The sequence below is a fragment of the Poecilia formosa genome, unplaced genomic scaffold (genome assembly GCF_000485575.1).
Source record: "Poecilia formosa unplaced genomic scaffold, Poecilia_formosa-5.1.2 Scaffold38, whole genome shotgun sequence".
Lineage (NCBI taxonomy): Eukaryota > Metazoa > Chordata > Actinopteri > Cyprinodontiformes > Poeciliidae > Poecilia > Poecilia formosa.
In genome coordinates, this window is record NW_006799977.1 from 2,668,762 (window position 1) to 2,694,934 (window position 26,173).

Consider the following 26,173-nt stretch of genomic DNA (forward strand, 5'->3'; position numbering starts at 1 on the left):
TTTTAGCAACTGGATCAACCCGACTGTGCAGACCACCGCCAGAAACATGATCTCAGGGTTTTTCTGATTCACATCATCACATGCTTTTGCAGAAGTGATTCAAACTCTGCGTGCTCCCATAAGACTCTCACTCTCACAAGTAACTATTACTTAAAATTAAATGGAGAACAGAAAAACATCTGCTTCAAATATTATGGGATTTTGTGACGTTTCTAGGGAAAATAGCTTACTGGCACAAAATTGTTACCAAGAAAAAAAATTGCTTCTTCTGGGAAGCGAATAAAAGAGGGACACACCTTTTCTTTGATTGTATGTGTGCGAGTGTGTGTGTGTGTGTGTAGGCATGTGCGTGTGTGTGTGTGTATATGTTGGAAGTGGAATTTTAATTCCCTATCGCTCCTGTCTAGACTGCTGACCCTTTGAATCAGGAGGAGAAATGATAACACTGACTGATGCCCTTTCCAGTTAACATGCACAAGTACGAGAAGCGTTGCTCACTGGACTTTCTGGACAGGAACAAAGTTGACAGTAAAGCTTGAACAGAGACACAGGACAGTTTCATTCTCCACATACTCACCAATCAATCATTCTTGCAGTCCTAACACTTGAGTGACAGTCACGCACAACCACCTTTCTTTCCTCCACTCCCTGCTGCAATCACACCAGCTCACACATAACCACTTTTCATGCATTGGTCGTGAGTGTCCTCGCTCCGGTCTTTGTGCAATGTCCCAACCTGCCTGTGGTGTGACTCAGAAGATCAGAAGGTGAGGATGCATTCTGGTGAGCGTGCAAATCAAATAAAGGAATAATGATATCATTAAGATGAATTTTCCCCTGTAGCCCAATTATCTGTATTAAGACCACCCTGAACTGATTTGCAACCTGAAACCGTCTTTAGAAATCTGACAGTTTTTGATGCCAGAGCAGATCTGAGGGCAACAGGTGCTTCCGTGTCGGCACTCGGGCTCATGCTGAGATGATGCAATCAACCCTAATCACATAATTATTACTCTTACACGAGGGGAATATTCCGTCTGAATAATGTCTTAATTGGGGAATGTAATGATTTCATGGGTGCTGCGTTGGAGCAGGCCCTGCTTTGGGTGAGACTGTGGGTGGCTCTCTTTATTCGGTAATCACAAGTGAATCTGCTGGTGTTTAAAATCAGACTGAAATTTAAGTGTCTCTTTACTGAAACCAGTTTTTTTTATATATATATTTCTTCACTCATACTTCTTTGCTTTGTCATATTTAATGCAGAACATCCTGGAAGGTCCTAACAGAATTATCAATTGAATTTATGCCTCAACTTTGACTAGGCCAATATAACGCTAGATGCTTTGGTTTAGATTGCTGTTGTACTGCTGGAAGATCTCAAGTCTTTCACAATCTCATTTTTTTTAAACAATTGTCCATATTTAGTTCCGTCTGTCACCCAATTGACTCTGACCTGTTTCCCCTTTCCCACAGCATGATCCTTTCAGTACCGTACCATGTTAGGAATTTTTTTCTCAAACATAGTTTTGCATGCAGGTAAAAAATAAAAAATGTAAATGTGAATGCCTTCTTACCTCTCATTCAAAAAGAATTCATGATGATTAATGCGCTCGCTGCTCTGCCTGTTGGTTCTTTTCTGTCAGTTTTGCTCTCAGGGAAACTGGTTGCAATGAGTTTCATTAATGAATAGGTCGTGTAATAATACTGTGTTCTGTCTATCTTATAAATTTCAAATAAAATTTCCCAGTAAAATTTACATTATATCTAATTTTTGTAGAGATGTGACAAAATCCTTAAAAAAAATATTCAAGGTTTGGGAATACTTTTTCAAAGCACAGTAAAAAGAAATACTGTGAAAAAGATTTGTTTGTCTTTATCTTTTGCTTCCAGACTCAGAATCAGACTTTTTATGTTTGTTTTTTTTAAAAGATCCCTTTAATCAGTGTTTACCCAGATGGTACAGTCCTCCATGCTGCTAACCCAGGTTCAATCCCCAGGACATTTGCTACTTGTCCTCCCCTTCTCTCTGTCCTTTCTGTCAGAACACTATGGAATGATAGTAATGCCAAAAAAATCAAAGACAGTGGACAAGAGGTCACAGAAACCCATTTGTTTTGGGGCTTATCTTTACAAAGGGTGAGCATAATTGTGAAGGTCGCTGTGCACTGATGACAATCTTGAAGGAAACAAATCCAGCTCTTTTCCTGGAACAGATAACTTCTTCACACTGGGGATTTTTCACAAGTGATGCATTTCTTTACTAAAAGGAAGCGGAAACATTTTGAAGGAAGCAGTCCCTAAAATTCCTAACAGTGACCAGGACTCTACGGACGTTCGATCTAGTTTATGTTTGACTTTTGAAGAGAGCTCAAACACTTGTGTACGACCTTCAGAAAAAAGAGTGTAGAAGCTAATGAGACTGGTAAAAGATGTAAATAAAATCTGGGGGAAAAAAACAGTCATTCACTATAAAAAGTGGAGGATTTTTAAAACAAGGTTTAGCGATCTAAGCAAGTTCCCCCTAAAGTCAGACTGCAAGATGCTAACTCATACAAAAAAACAAAATTGTCATCAAAGGGTCCACAGCAAGCTTTTGCCATTGCTTATATGATTAGCTTTACAGTCATGTCTTCTCTGTGGCAAACTTTCATGGTAGTTTTCCACGGAAAATGCAGACAAAGACTTCTGGAAATAAATTGAATTATTTGGACAAGAAAACAGTGGAAATGTTTGGGATAAATACAGAATTCAAGGGGAAATAAGAGACTGAATTGTGATTAAGGAGGTGAAAGTGTCATGATATTTAGATTTGTATATGATACTGATGCAAACCCTGGACTGGACTCTGCAACATGACAGTGATTTAAAACATACCAGTTAAACCACTATGGATTACAACATGGAAATAATTTAATCTCATAGTGATCCTCTGGGATGACTTGAAGCGAGTTAAACATGCAAGAAACTCCTCAGTCATCTTAGAGCTGACACTGAAGAGCGGACAGGTTTTCTCAGACTGATGTGATTTGCTAACCCTAGCTGTTTTTCCACAGTTATAACGCACATCTTTGTTGATGTATATTGTAACTGAGCCACTGAAAAAAATAATAATTATGACTCTTTTCCTCAGAATTCTGACTTTTTTAGTGGTCATGATCTTCTTCCATATATTTTGTTTAAACAGGAAAACAATGTTAATTTTTGCTATTTATCTTTTTAGTGAATATGTGAATAAATAAAACATACTTTTTAGAGTACTGAATTTTGTAACTGAAGCTCTAACGTTGGGAACTTCTGTCTTTCTTCTGGCTTGTTATCCAAGCTACAAGGCAGGTTTTAAATAGGGCAGAGGTTTTGAAAGTGGATCCCCACAGGGGATATAAATTCATTGAAACAAATCAGGAACTCCTAATCCCATGACATGTAACTCAAATTCAGTACATGAACAAAGTTTAAGGCTCAGTCTGAATACCTGCTGGACCATGTGACTTTTCATGTTCATGAAAGGAAACAAAACAAAAGGAAACTGAACTTGATGGGAGTCTGCAGAGTTCAGCAGGATTCTCACGGATGTCGAATATGTTAATAGAAAACATCATGAGACGAAACGGTTCTCTCTCCTTTAACCTTTCTTTTATACAAACACAACAGTTAAGCATGGCATGCCTCGCCAGTTATAATACAGTTAAATGACCACAGGAGCATGACTGTTCATATCTCAAATCAAAGAACTGACCTTTCAGTTTGTTACATGTAAACGTTGTCAAAAAAAAAAAAAAATCTTACAATAAAATTTCCCCCCCCAAAAAAACACAAAGGAACACAACAACTTAGACCCTGCTTTAAATGCAGCTTGGAAGCAGAAAGACAAAAAAAAAAAAAAAAAAAAAAAAAAATCATCGCTTTATTAAAAACCCAACAGATTACACTGAGGAAGGCCCCCTATTCATTGTCTTTTACGCAGGCAGATGAGAACGGTGAACAAAGTAGCATGAAAAAGCCAGAAGGTTTTGTTTAAAACAAACCAAAAGAAAAAAAAAAAAAAAAAGAAAATAAAAAAATTTTAATATGAAGGTTTTCTCAGACTGTCATTATTTTCCATCTGGAGTTTATTAAGAAGAAATAGTGAGCATAAATATATTTTTATAAATATTTGTGGCCATTGAATTGGCAGAATTTGTCTAAAATAAACTTAATAATGCTCTGCAGGAGCAAGATAAATAAACAAATGAATACGTTTCCAGTATAAAGTCCTTAACGGGTTTTCTGTGATTAAAAAGCCAACCACTTTTGGCTCAGATTTGTAATCGACTTTGAACTTATCTACGAATTCCAAGCCAACTCTAAACCGTCTTTCCAGTCTCCAGTACTTTGTCACTTTACAACACAAACCATAAAGTATTTTATAGGAATTTTATGCATCAGAGCAAAACAAAGTGGCACAAAATCTTAACAAATGAAAATCCAAACATATGCATATGTATTCACCCGGCTTACTTTGATACCAGGTCAAAGTCCTAAACTAATTCTAATTGAGAATCTGGAACAAGATATGAAGACACGTTTTCACAGATGTTCGCCATATAAATGAGCTTCAGAAATTTTCCAAATAAGAATTAGCTAAAATGTTAGTTGCTAGGTGAGCAAAGTTGGTTGCAACTCTTTTGGTGGAGAACATCAAAAGAGTTGCAGATGTAATTATAGCAGTTGGTATTTCAACAAAGTATTAAATTAGGTTGGGTGAATAAAAATACACAGCAAAGTATTCAGATTGTACCTTTACTATTTTGTCTTGCTCTAATATGAGAAACCAAATAAAATACACTGAAAATTTTCAGTCCCAATACTCCTCCCTGTGTAGACGTAGGAAAATGTTCAATCTTTGCTATGAATCTATCTGAGATGGTGAATGAATTATTTCCCCAAAAGGTTGTTTTTTTTAAGAACACACAAGATTACCACAACCTTTACAAACATAAATAAGACTAAAAGAAAGACACAAATTGGGAATAAAAAAAATTAAAAAATTAAACTGAAATATTCCCTGATCACACAACCCTGAAGCTTGATTCTACCCTTTATCTCAGATTGTTTCCAATCAGCCATGGTCGAAACATGACTGCAGAGAGCTTGGAAGTGCTTCAGTAAAAAAAATCCCTCCCCTCTGTGTTTGCAGCCTTTCAGGCCCCTGCAGGCGTTAGGTGTAGTGTGTGAGATTCCAGGCTTTTACTGCTGCAGGTGTAGGTGTAGTGTGTAAAATTCCACCCGGTATTGTTGACTAGAGGGCCGTCGTTCTAAGAGATGTGAGCAGGCACTTGTAACGGCATACTCCACTCCACCCACACTTGATTAGGAAGTCTAAAGCATCTGGAAGCACAGCTTTTTCTTTTTTGTTTTTTTGGAGCAAGTGATAGTCAAGAAAAGTTTGCATTTTGAACCAAACTGGTCAGGTGAATAAACACATATTTACACTGGTGCTAAAACACAAATGTTAAAGGAAGAGTGAAGAGCTGTTGCTATGGTAATGCGTTTTGTTTTTTCCAAAATGATAGCTTTAATTTGGCACTCCCTTCCGGGCAGCAGGGAGTGCTCCTGCTACGTAGGTGGGTAAACATCCTTAAGATGTTTAAAATATCCAGAGGGGGTGCAGGTTGCGTGTTTAGGAGCTACCATCACACACAAACAGTAGTTATGAGCTCCCCCATCCAAGTCTTTAAACAAGATTACAAGTTAAGACAGGCGATATAATGGAAAAAAATATTTTTAAAAAGTGCATGCTCTACAGCCACACATTCAGTTTGAAAAAAGGTCAGCCCACAAAAACGGCAAACCACAAATGAGGATTCTTAAGGTAATTTGACGGTAGAATTTATGAGCAACAGGACGCCAAAATATTTCTCTGGAAAGATGCAAATGAAGCTCAAAGAGACGCGTCCAAAACTATTGGGAATGTACCAAAAATCTCTATCAGTTTTCTTTGGAAGAAAAATCAGATGAGTAAAAAGCTTTGACAAAGACGAGTCAAAAAATAAAAAAGCGACAGGGTTTGGGCGAACGAAAAGGTCTCCCTAACAACACTGTGTTGACTGCAGCTGAAGCCATGAAATTGCATTGGGGTGTGAAATAATTATCGGCTGTTTGTGTTTTTCCAGAAATCACATGTGAACATAAAACCAGATGAGAATGCTGTTGCAATGGAGTCCAATCCCAAGATTTTCATCAGAGATTTTCCACACAAAACGTCATTTTTCTCAGGTCTTATATCTCTGAATCACATCAAGTCGTCCTGCAGATCAGGACAGGAGCATTTTCCTAAAGTTAAACACTTAACTTTAAGGCAAAATCACCAAAACTAGAAGAAGTCTCTTTATTCAAAGTCTTATCCTGGAACTACTGCCCATCCTTTCCCAGGTGATTCCAGGGTTTTGAATCGGGATCTCTTTTGAAAAACTTCTTTTTAGGGATGCTGCTGAGGGAGAAGGGAAGGGAGTGGCTTGAGGGCATCTCCTTCCGTTTCACAATGCACTCCTTGATGGCCTCTTTAATAACCTACAACAAAAAGCACAAATAGAAGAATTAAATATAAATTGCAGTGATGCAGAACACCCAAAAATGCCAAAAGAAAGGAACAACTCGTGTAATAAATAGACTTATATAAAGTCACAGCTGGTAAAAACATTTGGCTGGCAGCAAGCTCTAAAATGTTTTCCCATATATTAGTGCTTCTTCTGAACTTTCCATATTTACTAGAGTCTAGACATTTAGGAAGCAACGAGACATTATTATAATAAAATAAAAACCAAATTAAAATATTCAGAAAAATTACATGTTTTTATTTTCTGTGATTATTCTGTCCCCTTATTTTGTGTAATCTCTCCTCCTCCAGATGTTCATACTCAGTTAATTGGTCTCATTTGTTTCTAGTAATCACTCCCTCCCTGGCTATGCTGACCTCCAGCCATTATCCGTCTTACTGCTTTAGCTCTTCAGCAGCTCTCTTTTTGTATCTGTACATATTACATGAGAATCTGCTCGACTGTGATTCTGTGGGCAGTCCTAAGACTCCATGACGCATCAAATGAGGCGCGTCACAATGCAGAAAAGGGTTAGTTTTAGTTTACATTTTTGCTGAATAGCACTAGGAAAAATGTGCTAACATCAAAGTGCACCTTTATGCAGATGACACCAAAGTTTACAACTAGATGAAGAAGGCCAAAACTTTTATCATCAGGTGATTATAATTCAGACCTTATCAAGATGGCATGATCCTATCTATATTTGGTATTTAGTAGCTTGATGTAATTTCTTTCAGAGTTCACAGAGTTCATGAGCATTTGAGGGTTACACTAGAACTTTAGTCTCGAGATAAATCAGGTTTTTTTAATCAATAAGTAAAATAAAATGCTTAATTAGTTGGGTTTTTTAAGTTCTTCAATGTGGTGATATTTTTTGTATGATGCTTATGCTGACAACTTTGAGGTTTAGATTCTGTATTTTGTCTAGAGTACATACATTTTTTTCTTAATATGGCAGAAATTGTGTTTTTTTTATTATTTTGGACGTCGGTTGGGGAATAACCTTCATAATGTTCTCACAGTTAAAGCTTTTGTTTCCCTGGGAGAGTTTAGAAACTGTATTATGCTGACTGACTTATTTTCACATTAATTTAAAATTTTTAGCTCACAGCTGTGTGTTTTCTTGTCCAGGTCTTCTGCGAAACAGAGATGTTGACATAAAGGGACTTTCTTCTTAAATAAAGGTAATAAAGCTTCCCAGCAGTGGATATTTCACCAAGTTTAATCTGAGGCTGGTTTATGCAATTGCTTAATGAACTCCAGAAATTCAATCCATTTTCGAACCCAGTTAGCGTGTAAAGTGCCATTACTGGACAAGCTTGAACACGTATCACTCATTTGTAGGGATTACGATGAGAAAACCTCCTTTTTTAAAAAGTGCATGGTGCAATGACGTGTAATTATAAACTTGTGTCGAAATACACTGCAAGACTCCTGAAAAAAATGCTGTCAGAACAACCTATTGTAGAAGGGCAGATTTTACTGATCTGCAATTGTTTGGATATAATGCGCAGCACAATCTCTAGCAAACTCCAAACACGGAAAAATAAGGACAGATTCTTCCCAACTGTCAAGGACGAAGGATGATCATTTGGGTTTACTTAGAAGCACCAAAGTACTAGAGTTAAATACAAATCCACTTCAGCAGCTGAAGCTTGAGTACTACAGCAGTCAAGTGATGCATTGCTGCAGCCTTACAAATTTATAAATATTCAAAAGCAATTTCATAGAAAGTTTTTATATTTTTCTCTGCGTTTTCCTCCTCGCCCCACTTTTTGTTAAATAAACAAAGCTAAAGTATAGCATTCAGATTTTCATATTTAGTTAAAGAACATGTTACATGTACGATATGATTGGTGGAAAAAAGGTTGTGCATATTCTGCGTACCATGACATGCCCACACTCGAGATTCCTTTTCACTAAATAATGTTGGCAAGAAAAAAACTACTACTACCAGAGGAAAGTGTATGATGTATGGGTGAAATAAAATCTCCAGTGAAACTTGAATCATCACTCAGCACAGAAGTGATTCAAATGCAGTCGGCTAAGTAAGAGCATTCCTCAGACAGTAAATCAAAACACGCCTGAGCCAGACTTCCTTTGTAATTCTTAAAGTTTTTGATGTTACCCAATAATATACTAAGGAATCCAAAACTTCCTTACTGACAGAAGTGAATAAAGATAGATGACTACGGCTTATTTGTTCCTGAATCACTCTCCAATCCCTTCATGACCTTATGTTCTTACACATTGCAAAATTTACTGCCGACATCATAATTGGTTCTTGTTGTGGAAATTTCATTTGTGCCAGTCTTGCAACATCACCAAGCTGACCTCGAGGTTGTTGAGGGTGTTGAACTCCATCAGGTCATGGAGTCGGGTGAAAGCCTCGTTGGAGTACTGGAAGTTGAAAGTTGAAAACGGCGACTCCGGGTCATCAAAGATGTCGAAATCAGCCAACTCCTTCTCCTTCTCTGTCTCTCTGGGAACCCCTGTGGGCAGATCAAACATGAACAGGAAGTGAAATAAATAATCTGGTTTATTCACTGACACGAATGCAGTTTTAGCAAATGTAGTCTATGTTGAACTACATTTGAACCGTTATGAGTTTTATTCCAACTTTTTACACATGCAGGTTAAGTGCAGACACTGGAATTTCATTTACGGTTTCATTTCCTCAGATGTCTTTTGGCTTTGAGAGCAAAAACAAAATGTTTGGTATCATATAAACAGTCTTCGAAAGTCAGTGGGCAGATGACTAACAGAAACGCAAAGAGACACGAATGGAAAGGAGGAGATTCTGTGTCTTTGCATGATGGTTTGTTTCTACAAACTACACTGCAGGATTCCCCATCTGCACCTGGATCCTACAGGAGCCATATATTACAGGGGTGAGTCATAAAAGCTGAAGACACTGTGACTCATTTTTGCATGTGTACATATGCACCAATTCCTCCTAGAAACTCCCATGACCTTGAGCAGATGGTTTCCTTTTGGGGCCCTCAGATAAAGCGTGTAACTTTTGGGAAAAACGCGAAGCGCATTCTGCTGCCAACTGATTATGATTGCATTCCCACATTCTTTTCACATCAAAATTCCTCACATTTCCAGAGTCAAACTTACCATTTGGGCTAACAGGAAATTAGTGTAATCATGATAAGACATGGTCTTGTAACATTGACCCTTCCAGCTCTGTGAATGTCTCTGCACATGCTCACACTCACCAGGCGCCTTGAATGTCCTGAAGTTAATGTTGACCAGGACAAAGTGGATCACAGTCGGGCAATTCTTTTCCCCCTTCCTGGGTTTGAAGACGTAGCATTCCTTCAGACCCTCACGATCGAACACTTTTGGGTCAATCTTAGGGAACGGGAGCTTGTTCATTCTGGCCCACTTTTCTGCTAACAGCAGCTCCTGTGGGACATTTTTACTAATTAGATCATGTTTTTGGTGAGTTTTGATTTCAGCGGATTTAAGAAGTTTCTAACCTTGAATGGGGGGCTGGAGTCGCTCGGTCGAGCAGAAAAATCAAATGAGATGATGAGGTCAACGCCGCGTTGCGGCCGTAGAATGAGCGGGTAGGGGAGGTTGTAGGTCAGGCCGCTGTCTACCACATGGATCTTCTTACTCTTCACATCCAGAGGTTCGTAAATACGGTCAAACTCATCGGGGTCTACAAAAACACAAAGAATGACAACTACATTTCTTTTATTCCATCTAACCCAACCTTGAGTTGGATGGAATAAAAGAAATACAGGGTGTATGACACATGCAACTGGAAGAAGGAAGTACAGCCTTTCAAATGATCTCATAGGGAAAAAAAAACCCAATCTGTGTTATTTGAGTGACACAGATTGGGTATAAATGGTGACTAAACAATACATGAATGCTGTTCTGTGTTCAAGAACAGAGTCTCTTTAAGCAAAGCTAAGTAAACTTCTAGCTTCACAGAAATAATGTTTGCTGTTTGCCACAACTTGTCACCTAAATACACTGGATCCTGACTCATGACATCATAGCACTTGTCTAAAGAGAAATGGTTTCCAACGATAATTCAACTGAAGAAACAAACTGGGTAATATCATGTAATCTAATCCAAGCTACAGGTTTTCCAAAAGCTAATCATGAGATCATCGTTCTACACAAATCCATTCAAATGAGATTTTTCCTAAGTGACATTAACTTTGGATTTCATTACTGCTGTTTTTCCTTGAGTAACTTGAATAGAGTGTAGCTTGAACATATTTTAAAAAGTTGCAATATTCACACTTGAAGCCACAAGCTTGCTGCTATGAGTACAGGGTAGGTAAAACTCTTTCACATTTTGAAAATCTTTCAACAGGTGGGACTAAATACACTGGGAGGGTAATCAAAGAAACGAGACACGGCTGGGCTCAATCAACAGGGAAGACAGAGACTCACAGGCTAATAAACACAGAAAAACCTCAAAATAAATACACAGAAAACACAGATCACAACACTGGTAAGATGTGAACAATTTAATGGTTTTTGCAAGACACTTTCACTACACTGCATGTAGTTTAGTTGCCTAAAGGCTTTATGTCAAAACGCCATGTAATAAATAAAACTGACAAATAATGTGGTATTTATTGTACAAAAGTTTCAGATCAAAGCATCACTTTCTGGAGTGATGTAAAGAAAACAGCCAAATAAAAACTATACACACTCAACAAATCACCACACAAAATATTTTCAAACTGCAGCTAAAATCTAATTTCATAGAAAACTTGATCATTTGAATCATTAGAAACTAAAACAATAAACAAGCACAAGGAGACCAAAAACAAGGTAAGAAAAAGTGAACAAAGCTTTGACTTCTGAATTATTCTGGTCGCATCAGAATTTAATCTCTAAACGGATTAAGAAGAAACGGCGAAGGTATCGTGGATCATAGTAAAACTGTGTAAAACGATCCTGACCCATCTTGATGTAAAGAGTGAACAGTGCATCGTTATTTTCATCTTACCTGTTACAGCATCCACTTCGTCTTCAGGTGTAAGCACAGTATATTGTACGTCCGTTAGAGGAGAGAAGGGGACGCTGGTGTTCAGGTTCAGGCCCAGCATGAAGTTATGCACCTGGTGAGGCGATAAAAGGAGATTTTAGACAAAGAAAATGCAGATTGACCTGTGCTGACGTTTAAATAGTGCACCTTTCCAGCTCGACCCTCTCTTGTGTTGAACAGGGCAGAGTCACTAAAGAGCGAGGTGAACATTCTCTGAACCCAGCTGGCCTGAGCGGTGCGGCTGTACTCCTCCTCTGCATCTTGGTTTTCTGTTCCACCTAAAAACCAAAATCATCATCACATGTGCAAATCGTTTAAAAGAAGGTCGACATTATGTAAATGTTGTGTACACAAACACACATACTTGACCTTTACATAACTTACAAGGGTGTACAGAAAATTTATGGATTATGTTAATTACCTTTTCATGTTTTTAAAAAAATATTTATAAGTGTAATCAGCTTTGATTGGCCCACATGCGTTGTTTCTTCCTCAGCATGTCACATTTAGCTCTACAGAGGTTTTCTAACGAGTCAGTGAGTTATCTCGAGTTTTAGTTACTTAGGAAGTAAACTGGCCATTAATCACTCACTGATTTAGCCCACCAAGGTCTATATGACGTGAATCGTTGTACAACAAAAGAGCAAGCTAAGCAACTCATGAGTCAGGCCAAGAAAATTTGAACTGTATAAATATTTTTTTTCCCCTAACTTCAAATGAAAGAGGAGGAAATACCTGAGAAAACAAACTGAGTTTTACTAACCATGCTTGGTTTGTACTACGTGCTGTAAAACAAAAGTACATAAAGAAAAGGAAGATAAATGGAGTCTAGTGACAAAATGCCACTAACAATGAGACGTGAAGAAAAAAGTCTATGAAAGTCAACACAAAAGGACTTTACTCTCTAATCCTGCTTCTGTTTTTATACCAAAGAATTTCACAATGACATCATTCAGCTCTCAACGCTTCACGCCGATTTGTGAAAATGAACTTGTATTTTTTAACCTTTTGGATTAGGAGTTTTCAAACATGTTTTGGATTTTGTCATCTGACCTTGATAAACAGTAAACCATAAAACATTTCAAGTATTTGGCTACCATCATACCTGTAGTTTTATTTTAATCTAAGTGACTTCCTCTTAAAAATTCTCTACAAAAGCAACGGCTTCCACGTGTTGTAACAGAAAGAACTGTGAGATAATTATGGTAGATAATCTTATCATGGTTAGATCTCAAACATTAACTCGCTAATCAACTTTTTGCTTGCAGAAATGGAGAGAGGCCTACACTGAGCAAATCAGGCAAAAATATAACAAGTCAATAACCTTTTAAATCTTTAAAAAATAGTTGATTTTATAGTGTTTTTTCCTCATGCGTTTGCTCCCTGTTTAATACATATTTCTTAACACCTGTATCTATGCATAAGAAAAGTCCAATTCTGAGGACTTCTGAGATTAAATAATTTAAAAAAGTTTAGAAAACAGTTTCTAAAGAGATTTGAACCAAGACCAANTTGTCTTATGTTGTCTCAGACATAAACGAGTGCAGGCAGAGGGTTTGCCGTTTGGATCAACAGTGTAAAAACACGCGAGGTGGTTACACCTGCATCGATCTGTGTCCGAGTGGAATGACCAAAAGTGGGAACGGCTCATGTGTGGGTGAGTGACTGGCAGCTCAGGACAGACAGCATCAGCTAAAGGGGAAACATGAATAAGCACACAGAGATGATGCCTTCTTTGTCTCTGGCTGTTAGACATCGACGAGTGCAGAGATGGGACGCATCAGTGCAGATTCAACCAGATCTGTGAGAACACCAGAGGCAGCTACCACTGTACGTGTCCACGTGGTTTCAGATCTCAGGGAGTAGGACGCCCATGTGTTGGTACGTAAAAATCTTGTGTTGTCTTCCCAGCTTAAGAAATAAAGAAAATTTATACAATTAAAGCATATAGAAATATAAGAAAGGTAAACCTGCAACGTAATGCCGAGCTATTTTAACTGGATATTTGTCAGGTTTGCTCATTTCCTGCTCTTTGCTAAAGGTCCTGTGCTTCTGCCTGCAATTTTTTATAAGTTGGTCTTTTCATTTAAATTAAAAATAAAATTTTAAAAATCATCTTACGCCATACCCATCCGCTGCATGCATATGTGACCAGATGCTGCTATGAAAACTGCTGACTGAGTCTTCACAAAAAGCAACTGCTTTGCTTTGCAGAACAACATTGCATATTATCAGTTCATTTTAAGGAGGAAAAGCTGCTATGTTTTCTTGATGACTTTGCTTGTAAGTGGAAGTATTTTTCAGCGTTTTTGTATTTATTTTGCTTTTGTTTTGAACTGCAGTTGTTTTCATTTGCTTTATTTTTTGGCTCCTTTTTAAACTTCCTCAACACATGTTTCTCATCTTTCCTCACAGTACTTTTAGGATGCTTTCCTAACCCTCCTCTCCACATGTCAGTCATCTGTATGAAAAGCTGTGAATGGCTAAAGCACAAAAATGCCCAGGATGGAGCATCAGAAGGAGATTTATTTTATCTTTAATGTTGATTTATCTGTAAGTGTAACTCTTAGCCCTTGTTTTGCTCATGTCACTTAATTATACAGCCAGGTCTTATTATACAAAGATCAAGTTGACTGTTTTTGTTGTGAGATTTGGCAACTCTTACCACTTCATTAGACATAATGAGTGTAAAAATAATCTGAAAAGACCAGCACCACTGCTCTTTGTATGCCTCTTCTTCTTTCCACCTTCTTCTAATTCTGTCCTCTCTGTCACCTTTGCATTTGGACACAGCTCTGGTTTTGCTTTGGCATTCAGTTCCATATTATCTGTGTTGTATTAACCCTGGGTGAACCCTATGTTTTTCTAGTTTCGTATATAGAAACTGAAAGCTAATATCAGTTTTATTCAGCATAGTTGGCTAGCCTGCACTCTGCCTAACAGACACACTGCTACAGACTTCTAGCATGGCCGCTTTATTTTCAGAAGAGCAGTAGGCAGTGTCCTTTAGTCTAGTAGTGTCAGAGTAGTATAATGGAAAACTTCAAGGGTGTTGACATTGCTAACTGAGCCTTGAAACCTACCTGTCGATGCCTTGCACAGTCTCAATGCATTTCTCAGTAAACATGAAAACGTTCTATAATGCAGTGAGGTTAATAATATATTCCATTTTTCCCCTCTCTGTCCTTGTCTTTCTTTATTCCTAATATGTTGTTTCTTCACTTGTGCATTATCTTTCTTCTTTTCTTTCCCCTCCTATTTTTCTTCCTGTCACTTTGTCCTTCCCATCTTCTCCTGGTGCTGGTCATCCTTTGCACTGAGGGCAGACATAAATGAGTGTGAGCGGCTCCCTCGGCCCTGTGCCCATGAGTGCATCAACACCCCTGGTAGTTTCAAGTGCACCTGCCCACCAGGACGCCACCTGCTGGGAGATGGCAAGTCCTGCGCTGGGCTGGAGCGTCTACCCACCTACGAAAGTTACTCGTATGGCTACCGCACGTCCCAGTCCTCTCCCGAACAGGCGCCCAACCAGCGGCTGTACCACAGCTTTGCTTCTCACAGCTACAACTCCTTCACCGCCACAAATAGGCGCTACATGAACCGTAACCGGAGAGAGGCTCACAAACGCCGCTCAAGGCAGGGTTTCCCTGCTTGTAAGGAAGGTTTTGAGTCCAGGGTTGGCCACTGCTTAGGTAACTATGTAGCACGGGCAATGCTGACATGACGGAGAAGAGTTAACAGAAAAACTTTAAAGACTTAATGCTGCTTGATGCTTTAAATTTGTTACAAACGGGGAAGAAAACTGTATTTTGTGTTTCTTTGTGTGGCACCAATAGATATCAATGAGTGTGAAGTGAGGGACGTCTGCCAGCATGAGTGTGTGAACACACCAGGGAGCCACCGGTGCCTCTGTCCTGCTGGTTACCGCCTGATGGCTAATGGAAAAACATGTCAAGGTGAAACTCTAATCTCTTGAACCTACGGGTTGCAGAGACCCAAAGATTCTGCAATTGATTTAAGTTTGTGAATGTTTTACTGAACAAACATTGGATTGAGAGATAACCTCTACACTCAGGGATGAACCATTTGCTATATCTACAGATACAGACGAGTGCCTGGAGCAGAACATCCAATGTGGAGTAAATCGGATGTGCTTCAACACAAGAGGAAGCTACCAGTGCATCGACACACCCTGTCCTCCGAACTACCAGAGGGACCCAGCCACAGGGTAGACAGTCAGATTCAGATCTTGATTAATGCCCCAATGGGCAATCAATAAGTCAAATCTGTCTCACAGCAAATTCAAAGCTAATTTTATCAAGCATGTACGGTTTTCACCTTGTAGGTTCTGTTTGAAGAACTGCCCACCGAACGACCTGGAGTGCACACTGAGTCCATATGCGCTGGAGTACAAGCTGCTGTCTCTGCCTTTCGGCATCGCAGCCAACCAGGATCTCATCAGGTTGGTGGCCTACACACAGGACGGCGTGATGCACCCCAGAACCACCTTCCTGGTGGTGGACGAGGACGTCACCTTGCCCTTCGCCCTCCGAGACGAGAACATGAAGGGCGTTTTGTTCACCACGCGGCCGCTGCGAGAGCCGCACACGTACCGCATGAAGGTGCGAGCGCTCTCTTACAGCGAGGACGGCGCCATTGAGTACCAGACGACCTTCATCGTATACATCGCTGTCTCTGCCTACCCTTACTGAGAGCACTTTAAATGACGCGAGGTGAAGATGTGTGGTTGAAATGCGCCTTCAGCTTGCAGAACAACAGTGTGGTGAGAGTGATATGATGTGGTGTTTGGACTTTTGGCCACCGCAGTATGAAGACTGAAAGACTGTTAAGTGTCTGCGAGGACAGTAAGCGGCTACAGTTCTGACGATGTATGGATGTAATGGGAATATGAAAGAGACTGGAGAAACAGGGATAAAACTGATCCTTTCCTCTAAGCTCTGCCAGTCTGTAAGGAATCAATTATTTTAGTTTTTTATATTTTGACTTCACATTTTCTCACATCATTCAAATGTATTTATAAGGTCAGTTTCCTTATAGTCAATGTGTAATTCCAACTACCTAATATTACTTTACTGGAAAGTGCTTGAACATCAACACAACTGAACTTCATTTACTAGTAGAGGTACGTGGTGCTCATGTTGGAAATCGGAGGTTTCCGGGTAGTTTTCATCTGTTTTGTTGTCATGGAAACTGCTCCATCAGCAACAGTATTTTTTTTTTCTTTCCAGGAAATACCGGGATGTATTTTACTTTAACCTGTACATAATGCTTTAGCTCAAATTGTGATGCAGTACCTCTCCTAATTTTATTAGTTTTTGTAATAAAAAAATTATAAACTACACTGAAAAAATAAAATACTCATGCCTGTAGTAGAAGTCAACCTAGCAACACAAACTAGATGCATTTAAAATTTTAAACATTGTCACGATGCACAAATATGGACATTTTGGACAAAAATCATTATATTCTTTCAACCCTTTCAATACATTGAAAAAAAACCAACCACACCTCTGCACTGCTTTTCTGCTTGTGTTAAACACCCCACAGTCCTGTGATGTGTCAAAATCAGCACCACATACCGAAACAAATTCCACAAATTCCTCTTTTTCTTCGAAGAAGTTTAAAAACAACTTAGTTTTTGTGAAAAACAAGATATAAAAACTCAAACATGATGACTTAGAAACAGACATTTTTTTTTTGCATTTGTAAACATTGACCAGATCATCTGCAAAAATGTGGACATTAACATTTGAGCAGAAATCTGTTATTGTCAACAAGAAAGTCTGAAAATGTAACTGAAAAGCAAAATCTTTTCTGCTTAATGAATGACAATCTAAAAAATGTGACTGTTCAGACATTAAAGTGAGAATATTAATGGGCCAATCTGAATTGCCTTTAGGTGAGTGTGATCCACTTGCAACCCATAAAAATATGACAATTGTTTTTCTAAGCCACCAGAAACTGTGGGCTAATTATATAAACCAAAATAAAAACATCAAGGTGAAAATATGATCAGCAGTCATACTTTTTATTTTTGTTCCAAAAAAAGCACAAACATAAAAAAAAGAAACATTTGAGTAAGGCAGTTAGCACGTAGGTTTGCTCTGTTCCTCGTCTTCTCACCTCCAGGCTTGAAGAGCATCACAGAAGAACTACATGAAGCAGAAGAAATCATCTGGCTTCATGTTAAATCTTATTACTGCATTAGAAACTGTATCTAATGTTTGGATGAATCATAATTGATTACAAAATGAAAACATAATCCATATTCAAATAGCAACCAGAGAGTAAAATACCGGACAAAATAAGTAAACTTCACTGAGTGTTTACTCACTGAGGATGCTTTTCTCAACATGTTGAACCACAACAGACCTTGCATCTGATAAACAAGCTCAGCCAATAACCACCTAAACAGGCTACTTAATTCAAATGAAAGAAAAACAAAGGATTTGGCAACAGACAATCTACCCTAGAAGGCAGACAAAACATCTTATAAAATGTACTTTAAATAGTCTTGCTGTTACTTTGTGGTTGTTGAAGAACCTACTGTCAACAGGATGTTTTAAAAAAACGTAAAGCAGGAAATTAACTTGAAACTTAATACAAAAAAAAAACTTATTTGTGGCAAAACAAAATGTGTAGAAAAGATGGGTATGAAATGTATGATTTTAAATTTTAAAATGGGATCAAGCAGACAATATAAACATCTCAACTAAATCCCCTCTTGATATACGGCAAAACTAAAATCTAATCTGCAACAGAAAAGCTTTAATATCGAACTGTGGAAAACTGTTTTTTTATTTCAATTTAGTGGGGATATGAGGAAAATTACTGAGAAGAATGCAGATTTTGTTTTCTAAGGTTAAATTAATCTTAAAATATAAACATATTCTCATTGCGCCGTAGTTTCCTGTAAACATTACCGTTTAGCCACATAATGACCTGTTCAGCAGCAGAGGGGAGCAAATGGATGTGAGAAAACTGCAAAGTGGGATTACCATGAGATGCATCATGGGTATTAATCCTCCCCCAGCAGCCCCTCAGGGTGAATGCCGACCCCCGTGGCTCATATTATCACCCGCCATCTGTAACTGTGCTTTTCTGCAGACGCCCACGGCTCGAGTGTTATTTTCAGAGGGTTTACTGCATTTATTCACTCAGACGTGAAGCCAAAACAACATAACGCAGAACAAATACGAACAGAAAAGGTTTGATTATTGATTATTGAAATTCCACCAGCGTTTCTGCTAAAATGCAGAGGTACCCCGCTTTTTATGAACACTGATCTCAGAGTTGGGCATCACTGGTGGAAAGGAATCAGCACATAGATGTAGAAGGAAGGTATTTTTAGCACCCTGTGAGGACTTTAGGCTGTGATGACTGAAAAAGAAGGAAAAAAAGAAAATCAGCTTTCAAACCCACTCCGACCCACATTTCAAGTCCTACATTTTTGCCTCAAGTAAATCAGCATCTCAGTGGGTAAAAAGAACAATAATCTGGTTTTCCTTTCAGCTTCAATGCCTTCTGGTAGAGGAACAGTGCAGCGTGTCAGTGATGTGACGTGCCTCTACGCTCTCTTGTTAGACCGTTTTCCTTGCCGTTAGTACCCTGACGATGCTGCCCACGCCTCCTGCAGCCAGAGCCTGGAAACAAATTAACATCATGGGATTAAATCTTGCACATTTTTCCACTATGACAAATAGTAAAAGAAATCTTTGACAAGTCAGTTAATATGATTTTACTGATGTGTTCCATTAAATTTGGATATTATCAAAAATAACATTTATGTTAGTAACTGAACATAAGAAGTGAAACATACTTTCATTTCAGACTATAAGCATATAATGATTTTGGCTTCCAGATGATTAAAACTAAATTTGGTTTAACTGAAACTGTGAATATTACATAAAACTATTTTAAAATGTGATGCCACACATAATAATGTGAAAGAATAGCGACTTAAATGGTCTTAAGTTTGATGACACAAGAAGCTTAATCTTTATCATCTTTCCAGACTTGAAAAGCCGTTCCGAAGTCTTTTCAAGAATACGTAGACATCCTATTTCTCTTAGGAAAACTATTTTTACAACAATTTCTACCTACAAAATAGTTTGGGAATATTTACCTTTTCGTGCCACTGCAGCAGGACGGCGCTGCTGTTTTCTGAAGGTCTCTCAAAGCCTTTGTAGATGTATTTCATCAGCAGGTCTACCCCGTTCTTGTCAAGCGACTGCACCGCTTTCTCGATGTCGCTGCTCTTGAAGGCACTCAGGACCTTCAGCACTAGACCTTCAGCTCGATCCTGATCAGGAAAGAGGAACCTTTACAGAACACAGCTACCACAGACTCACCCAGATGCTATTACAATGCTAAAATGATCAATCCTGAGCAACACCAACTATAATCTGAAGCCGGAATTATGTATGCCATTAATAATTTTGCAAACAGTTCTCCTTACAACTCAAATTTTCTATTTTATGATTGCGGTAAAAAATAAAATAAAAAATGCATCTCATCTAATTAAAACTCAAGTGACCAATCTGCTGTCAGTGTATAAGTAAAATGCATTATGATTAAATGTGGTCACGTTACAAAGTTTATAAGAACATTATTTAAATAAATTAAAGATTAAAACAAGTCACCTTGACGTTCTGATTCTTTGTATTGATTGGTGGGTTCTTCAGGACTGCATGTAACGCCTCTATGAGATTCCCTGTGAACGGAAGGTTAAGGATGCACACACTCTGCAAGGACTTGCACTACCTTAAAATGATGGTTATAAACACGTACCCTAAATATATATTCGGCTCCTGTAGAATGAAATTATTTAGCTATATGGCTTCCATCTAGTGCTTCAACAATGCATAGACACAGAGAGGATGAAAACAAATGCATTCCACACTTTTAAGATTCTTCAGTTTTCATTTCATACTTTAGGGCTAGTTTGTGTCGGCTTATCACAAAATACATTAAAGTTTGTACTTGTAATGTGGCAAAGAAAAAAAAATACTTCAAGGGGAAATTTGCAAGAACCTGTGTAGGGAGCCTGGAGCAGCAATCCCTGGAATGTGACTGTCAGGCAAGTCTGGACAGTGATGGGTGTTTTGCTAGCAGGCCAATCATTCGGGCAGCAGCAGAAACTTATGGAAGTGCACGTAAAAAAAACTATCAGTAAACACAAAAAAATAAATTATTCGCTTAAATTCTTCATGTACCGTCAAAGTACCAATCCTGCATGCTTATAATGTAAAGGATATTGTCTGATGAGAGAGTCCACCTCTGCCTCGTCAGGACCCAGCTGATTTTCTCCGCCGTCCTCCTCGTCCACAAATTTGTTCTCGTCGTACTCATCCACGTCCACTCGCCTGAAACGGGCGGACACTGTGTTCTTCGACATCGCTGGTGCTATTTAAAGGTCCGACTCTGAATCTGACGAGGGAGACGGTTTTAAGCTTTAATTTAGCCTTTTTAATGTTTTTTTTTTTTTTTTTGTCTTTGACGCGGCTGTCAGAGACAGGAAGACAGACGGCTTCCTGGCTGCTTCCTCTTCCTTTTTGCGACGTGTTTGTTTTGTTTACTCACTACCGCCATCTAACGGGCAAAGCAAGACGCTACAAGTAGAGAGGGTGTGAGCTCATACACGTGACGCTAGAGGGCGCACAAACCTAATAAATAGAGGGATAACTGAACAACCAATGTTGACGCCTCATCGATTATACAAGAAGACAATACTTTATTATTCTTAATATGTATGAAAGGCTTTAGTTTTTGTTTCAGGACGATAAACTAAAGCCTTGTGACTGACGACACGTTTTTTATATGTCTTATATATTCTTAGCTTAATATGGTTTTGTTATAATAATTTAGACTGTTTTCACTGCAGTGCTAAACCAAAAGGAATGAGTTAATATTGTTTCAAACACTTAATTTCACTTTCAAATAAAGCATAAAAATAAAACCTCTTTAATAGTGAGATATACGTAAACTTTACTTTCTGTCCATTGGGTGGTTTACACACACAAAAAATGCTCAGACAAAAGTAGCAATTCTTTAAAAATAAGAGTAAAAATAAATTTTATAAGACTTTATTTTGTGCTGTGGTTACCATGAAGCATATCTTGTGCTAATTACTACCAGGTGCTTTTCAGTGACTTTTGCTTTTATATATAATCATGTTGTTTGCCATTGTGGTTTCTTCTATCTATCTATCTATCTATCTATCTATCTATCTATCTATCTATCTATCTATCTATCTATCTATCTATCTATCTATCTATCTATCTATAAAATGTCACGCCAGTTTTCCTTCTCTAGCTTTAATTTGACTTTGTAGCTTTGCATCTCAACTGCTTTGTACCAAACGCAGAAAATAATTTACTAATCTACCAATATATTTTCTTAAGCAACAAAAAGGAGCTTAATTTGGCACAGCACTGACTTTTTTGTGCCTTTGATTTATAATGCTAATAAACTGAGATCAGTGAGTGAGTCTCACTGATCTCATATATTTCTCCTGAGAGTAGCAGAGTGTTCAGTGTAATAGCATCCAGATGGAAGACTGGGCAGTGATGAAATTTAGGAATGTTCCTTTGTTTATCTTTGCCTGTGTGTTTAGCCAGTGTGTCTTCTGACCACTACTGTTCAGTCAATGGAAGTTTTTAGCAACTGGATCAACCCGACTGTGCAGACCACCGCCAGAAACATGATCTCAGGGTTTTTCTGATTCACATCATCACATGCTTTTGCAGAAGTGATTCAAACTCTGCGTGCTCCCATAAGACTCTCACTCTCACAAGTAACTATTACTTAAAATTAAATGGAGAACAGAAAAACATCTGCTTCAAATATTATGGGATTTTGTGACGTTTCTAGGGAAAATAGCTTACTGGCACAAAATTGTTACCAAGAAAAAAAATTGCTTCTTCTGGGAAGCGAATAAAAGAGGGACACACCTTTTCTTTGATTGTATGTGTGCGAGTGTGTGTGTGTGTGTGTAGGCATGTGCGTGTGTGTGTGTGTATATGTTGGAAGTGGAATTTTAATTCCCTATCGCTCCTGTCTAGACTGCTGACCCTTTGAATCAGGAGGAGAAATGATAACACTGACTGATGCCCTTTCCAGTTAACATGCACAAGTACGAGAAGCGTTGCTCACTGGACTTTCTGGACAGGAACAAAGTTGACAGTAAAGCTTGAACAGAGACACAGGACAGTTTCATTCTCCACATACTCACCAATCAATCATTCTTGCAGTCCTAACACTTGAGTGACAGTCACGCACAACCACCTTTCTTTCCTCCACTCCCTGCTGCAATCACACCAGCTCACACATAACCACTTTTCATGCATTGGTCGTGAGTGTCCTCGCTCCGGTCTTTGTGCAATGTCCCAACCTGCCTGTGGTGTGACTCAGAAGATCAGAAGGTGAGGATGCATTCTGGTGAGCGTGCAAATCAAATAAAGGAATAATGATATCATTAAGATGAATTTTCCCCTGTAGCCCAATTATCTGTATTAAGACCACCCTGAACTGATTTGCAACCTGAAACCGTCTTTAGAAATCTGACAGTTTTTGATGCCAGAGCAGATCTGAGGGCAACAGGTGCTTCCGTGTCGGCACTCGGGCTCATGCTGAGATGATGCAATCAACCCTAATCACATAATTATTACTCTTACACGAGGGGAATATTCCGTCTGAATAATGTCTTAATTGGGGAATGTAATGATTTCATGGGTGCTGCGTTGGAGCAGGCCCTGCTTTGGGTGAGACTGTGGGTGGCTCTCTTTATTCGGTAATCACAAGTGAATCTGCTGGTGTTTAAAATCAGACTGAAATTTAAGTGTCTCTTTACTGAAACCAGTTTTTTTTATATATATATTTCTTCACTCATACTTCTTTGCTTTGTCATATTTAATGCAGAACATCCTGGAAGGTCCTAACAGAATTATCAATTGAATTTATGCCTCAACTTTGACTAGGCCAATATAACGCTAGATGCTTTGGTTTAGATTGCTGTTGTACTGCTGGAAGATCTCAAGTCTTTCACAATCTCATTTTTTTTAAACAATTGTCCATATTTAGTTCCGTCTGTCACCCAATTGACTCTGACCTGTTTCCCCTTTCCCACAGCATGATCCTTTCAGTACCGTACCATGTTAGGAATTTTTTTCTCAAACATAGTTTTGCATGCAGGTAAAAAATAAAAAATGTAAATGTGAATGCCTTCTTACCTCTCATTCAAAAAGAATTCATGATGATTAATGCGCTCGCTGCTCTGCCTGTTGGTTCTTTTCTGTCAGTTTTGCTCTCAGGGAAACTGGTTGCAATGAGTTTCATTAATGAATAGGTCGTGTAATAATACTGTGTTCTGTCTATCTTATAAATTTCAAATAAAATTTCCCAGTAAAATTTACATTATATCTAATTTTTGTAGAGATGTGACAAAATCCTTAAAAAAAATATTCAAGGTTTGGGAATACTTTTTCAAAGCACAGTAAAAAGAAATACTGTGAAAAAGATTTGTTTGTCTTTATCTTTTGCTTCCAGACTCAGAATCAGACTTTTTATGTTTGTTTTTTTTAAAAGATCCCTTTAATCAGTGTTTACCCAGATGGTACAGTCCTCCATGCTGCTAACCCAGGTTCAATCCCCAGGACATTTGCTACTTGTCCTCCCCTTCTCTCTGTCCTTTCTGTCAGAACACTATGGAATGATAGTAATGCCAAAAAAATCAAAGACAGTGGACAAGAGGTCACAGAAACCCATTTGTTTTGGGGCTTATCTTTACAAAGGGTGAGCATAATTGTGAAGGTCGCTGTGCACTGATGACAATCTTGAAGGAAACAAATCCAGCTCTTTTCCTGGAACAGATAACTTCTTCACACTGGGGATTTTTCACAAGTGATGCATTTCTTTACTAAAAGGAAGCGGAAACATTTTGAAGGAAGCAGTCCCTAAAATTCCTAACAGTGACCAGGACTCTACGGACGTTCGATCTAGTTTATGTTTGACTTTTGAAGAGAGCTCAAACACTTGTGTACGACCTTCAGAAAAAAGAGTGTAGAAGCTAATGAGACTGGTAAAAGATGTAAATAAAATCTGGGGGAAAAAAACAGTCATTCACTATAAAAAGTGGAGGATTTTTAAAACAAGGTTTAGCGATCTAAGCAAGTTCCCCCTAAAGTCAGACTGCAAGATGCTAACTCATACAAAAAAACAAAATTGTCATCAAAGGGTCCACAGCAAGCTTTTGCCATTGCTTATATGATTAGCTTTACAGTCATGTCTTCTCTGTGGCAAACTTTCATGGTAGTTTTCCACGGAAAATGCAGACAAAGACTTCTGGAAATAAATTGAATTATTTGGACAAGAAAACAGTGGAAATGTTTGGGATAAATACAGAATTCAAGGGGAAATAAGAGACTGAATTGTGATTAAGGAGGTGAAAGTGTCATGATATTTAGATTTGTATATGATACTGATGCAAACCCTGGACTGGACTCTGCAACATGACAGTGATTTAAAACATACCAGTTAAACCACTATGGATTACAACATGGAAATAATTTAATCTCATAGTGATCCTCTGGGATGACTTGAAGCGAGTTAAACATGCAAGAAACTCCTCAGTCATCTTAGAGCTGACACTGAAGAGCGGACAGGTTTTCTCAGACTGATGTGATTTGCTAACCCTAGCTGTTTTTCCACAGTTATAACGCACATCTTTGTTGATGTATATTGTAACTGAGCCACTGAAAAAAATAATAATTATGACTCTTTTCCTCAGAATTCTGACTTTTTTAGTGGTCATGATCTTCTTCCATATATTTTGTTTAAACAGGAAAACAATGTTAATTTTTGCTATTTATCTTTTTAGTGAATATGTGAATAAATAAAACATACTTTTTAGAGTACTGAATTTTGTAACTGAAGCTCTAACGTTGGGAACTTCTGTCTTTCTTCTGGCTTGTTATCCAAGCTACAAGGCAGGTTTTAAATAGGGCAGAGGTTTTGAAAGTGGATCCCCACAGGGGATATAAATTCATTGAAACAAATCAGGAACTCCTAATCCCATGACATGTAACTCAAATTCAGTACATGAACAAAGTTTAAGGCTCAGTCTGAATACCTGCTGGACCATGTGACTTTTCATGTTCATGAAAGGAAACAAAACAAAAGGAAACTGAACTTGATGGGAGTCTGCAGAGTTCAGCAGGATTCTCACGGATGTCGAATATGTTAATAGAAAACATCATGAGACGAAACGGTTCTCTCTCCTTTAACCTTTCTTTTATACAAACACAACAGTTAAGCATGGCATGCCTCGCCAGTTATAATACAGTTAAATGACCACAGGAGCATGACTGTTCATATCTCAAATCAAAGAACTGACCTTTCAGTTTGTTACATGTAAACGTTGTCAAAAAAAAAAAAAAATCTTACAATAAAATTTCCCCCCCCAAAAAAACACAAAGGAACACAACAACTTAGACCCTGCTTTAAATGCAGCTTGGAAGCAGAAAGACAAAAAAAAAAAAAAAAAAAAAAAAAA

At 38.2% G+C, this 26,173-nt stretch overlaps 3 protein-coding genes across 3 annotated transcripts; 1 reads left to right on the forward strand and 2 right to left on the reverse strand.

The window, feature by feature from the left end:
* Positions 1-3,626: 3,626 nt before the first annotated feature.
* Positions 3,627-12,367, reverse strand: LOC103137287 (cytosolic phospholipase A2-like). The gene is made up of 7 exons (XM_007550960.2): positions 12,337-12,367; positions 11,749-11,879; positions 11,563-11,674; positions 10,064-10,248; positions 9,800-9,989; positions 8,910-9,067; positions 3,627-6,549 (listed from the first exon to the last, which is right to left on the reverse strand). Exons 1-7 carry the CDS (start codon positions 12,365-12,367, stop codon positions 6,391-6,393), a joined length of 966 nt encoding a protein of 321 aa, XP_007551022.1. The 3' UTR covers positions 3,627-6,390.
* Positions 12,368-13,127: 760 nt separating this feature from the next.
* LOC103137253 (hemicentin-1-like) lies at positions 13,128-18,790 on the forward strand. The gene is made up of 6 exons (XM_007550914.2): positions 13,128-13,258; positions 13,354-13,482; positions 14,928-15,293; positions 15,438-15,557; positions 15,703-15,829; positions 15,947-18,790. Exons 1-6 carry the CDS (start codon positions 13,228-13,230, stop codon positions 16,311-16,313), a joined length of 1,140 nt encoding a protein of 379 aa, XP_007550976.1. The 5' UTR covers positions 13,128-13,227; the 3' UTR covers positions 16,314-18,790.
* LOC103137252 (actin-related protein 2/3 complex subunit 5-like) lies at positions 17,635-21,179 on the reverse strand. Its single transcript, XM_007550913.2, has 4 exons — positions 20,880-21,179; positions 20,265-20,337; positions 19,748-19,924; positions 17,635-19,265 (listed from the first exon to the last, which is right to left on the reverse strand). The coding sequence occupies exons 1-4, from the start codon at positions 21,017-21,019 to the stop codon at positions 19,203-19,205; spliced, it is 453 nt and encodes a 150-aa protein (XP_007550975.1). The 5' UTR covers positions 21,020-21,179; the 3' UTR covers positions 17,635-19,202.
* Positions 21,180-26,173: the final 4,994 nt, after the last annotated feature.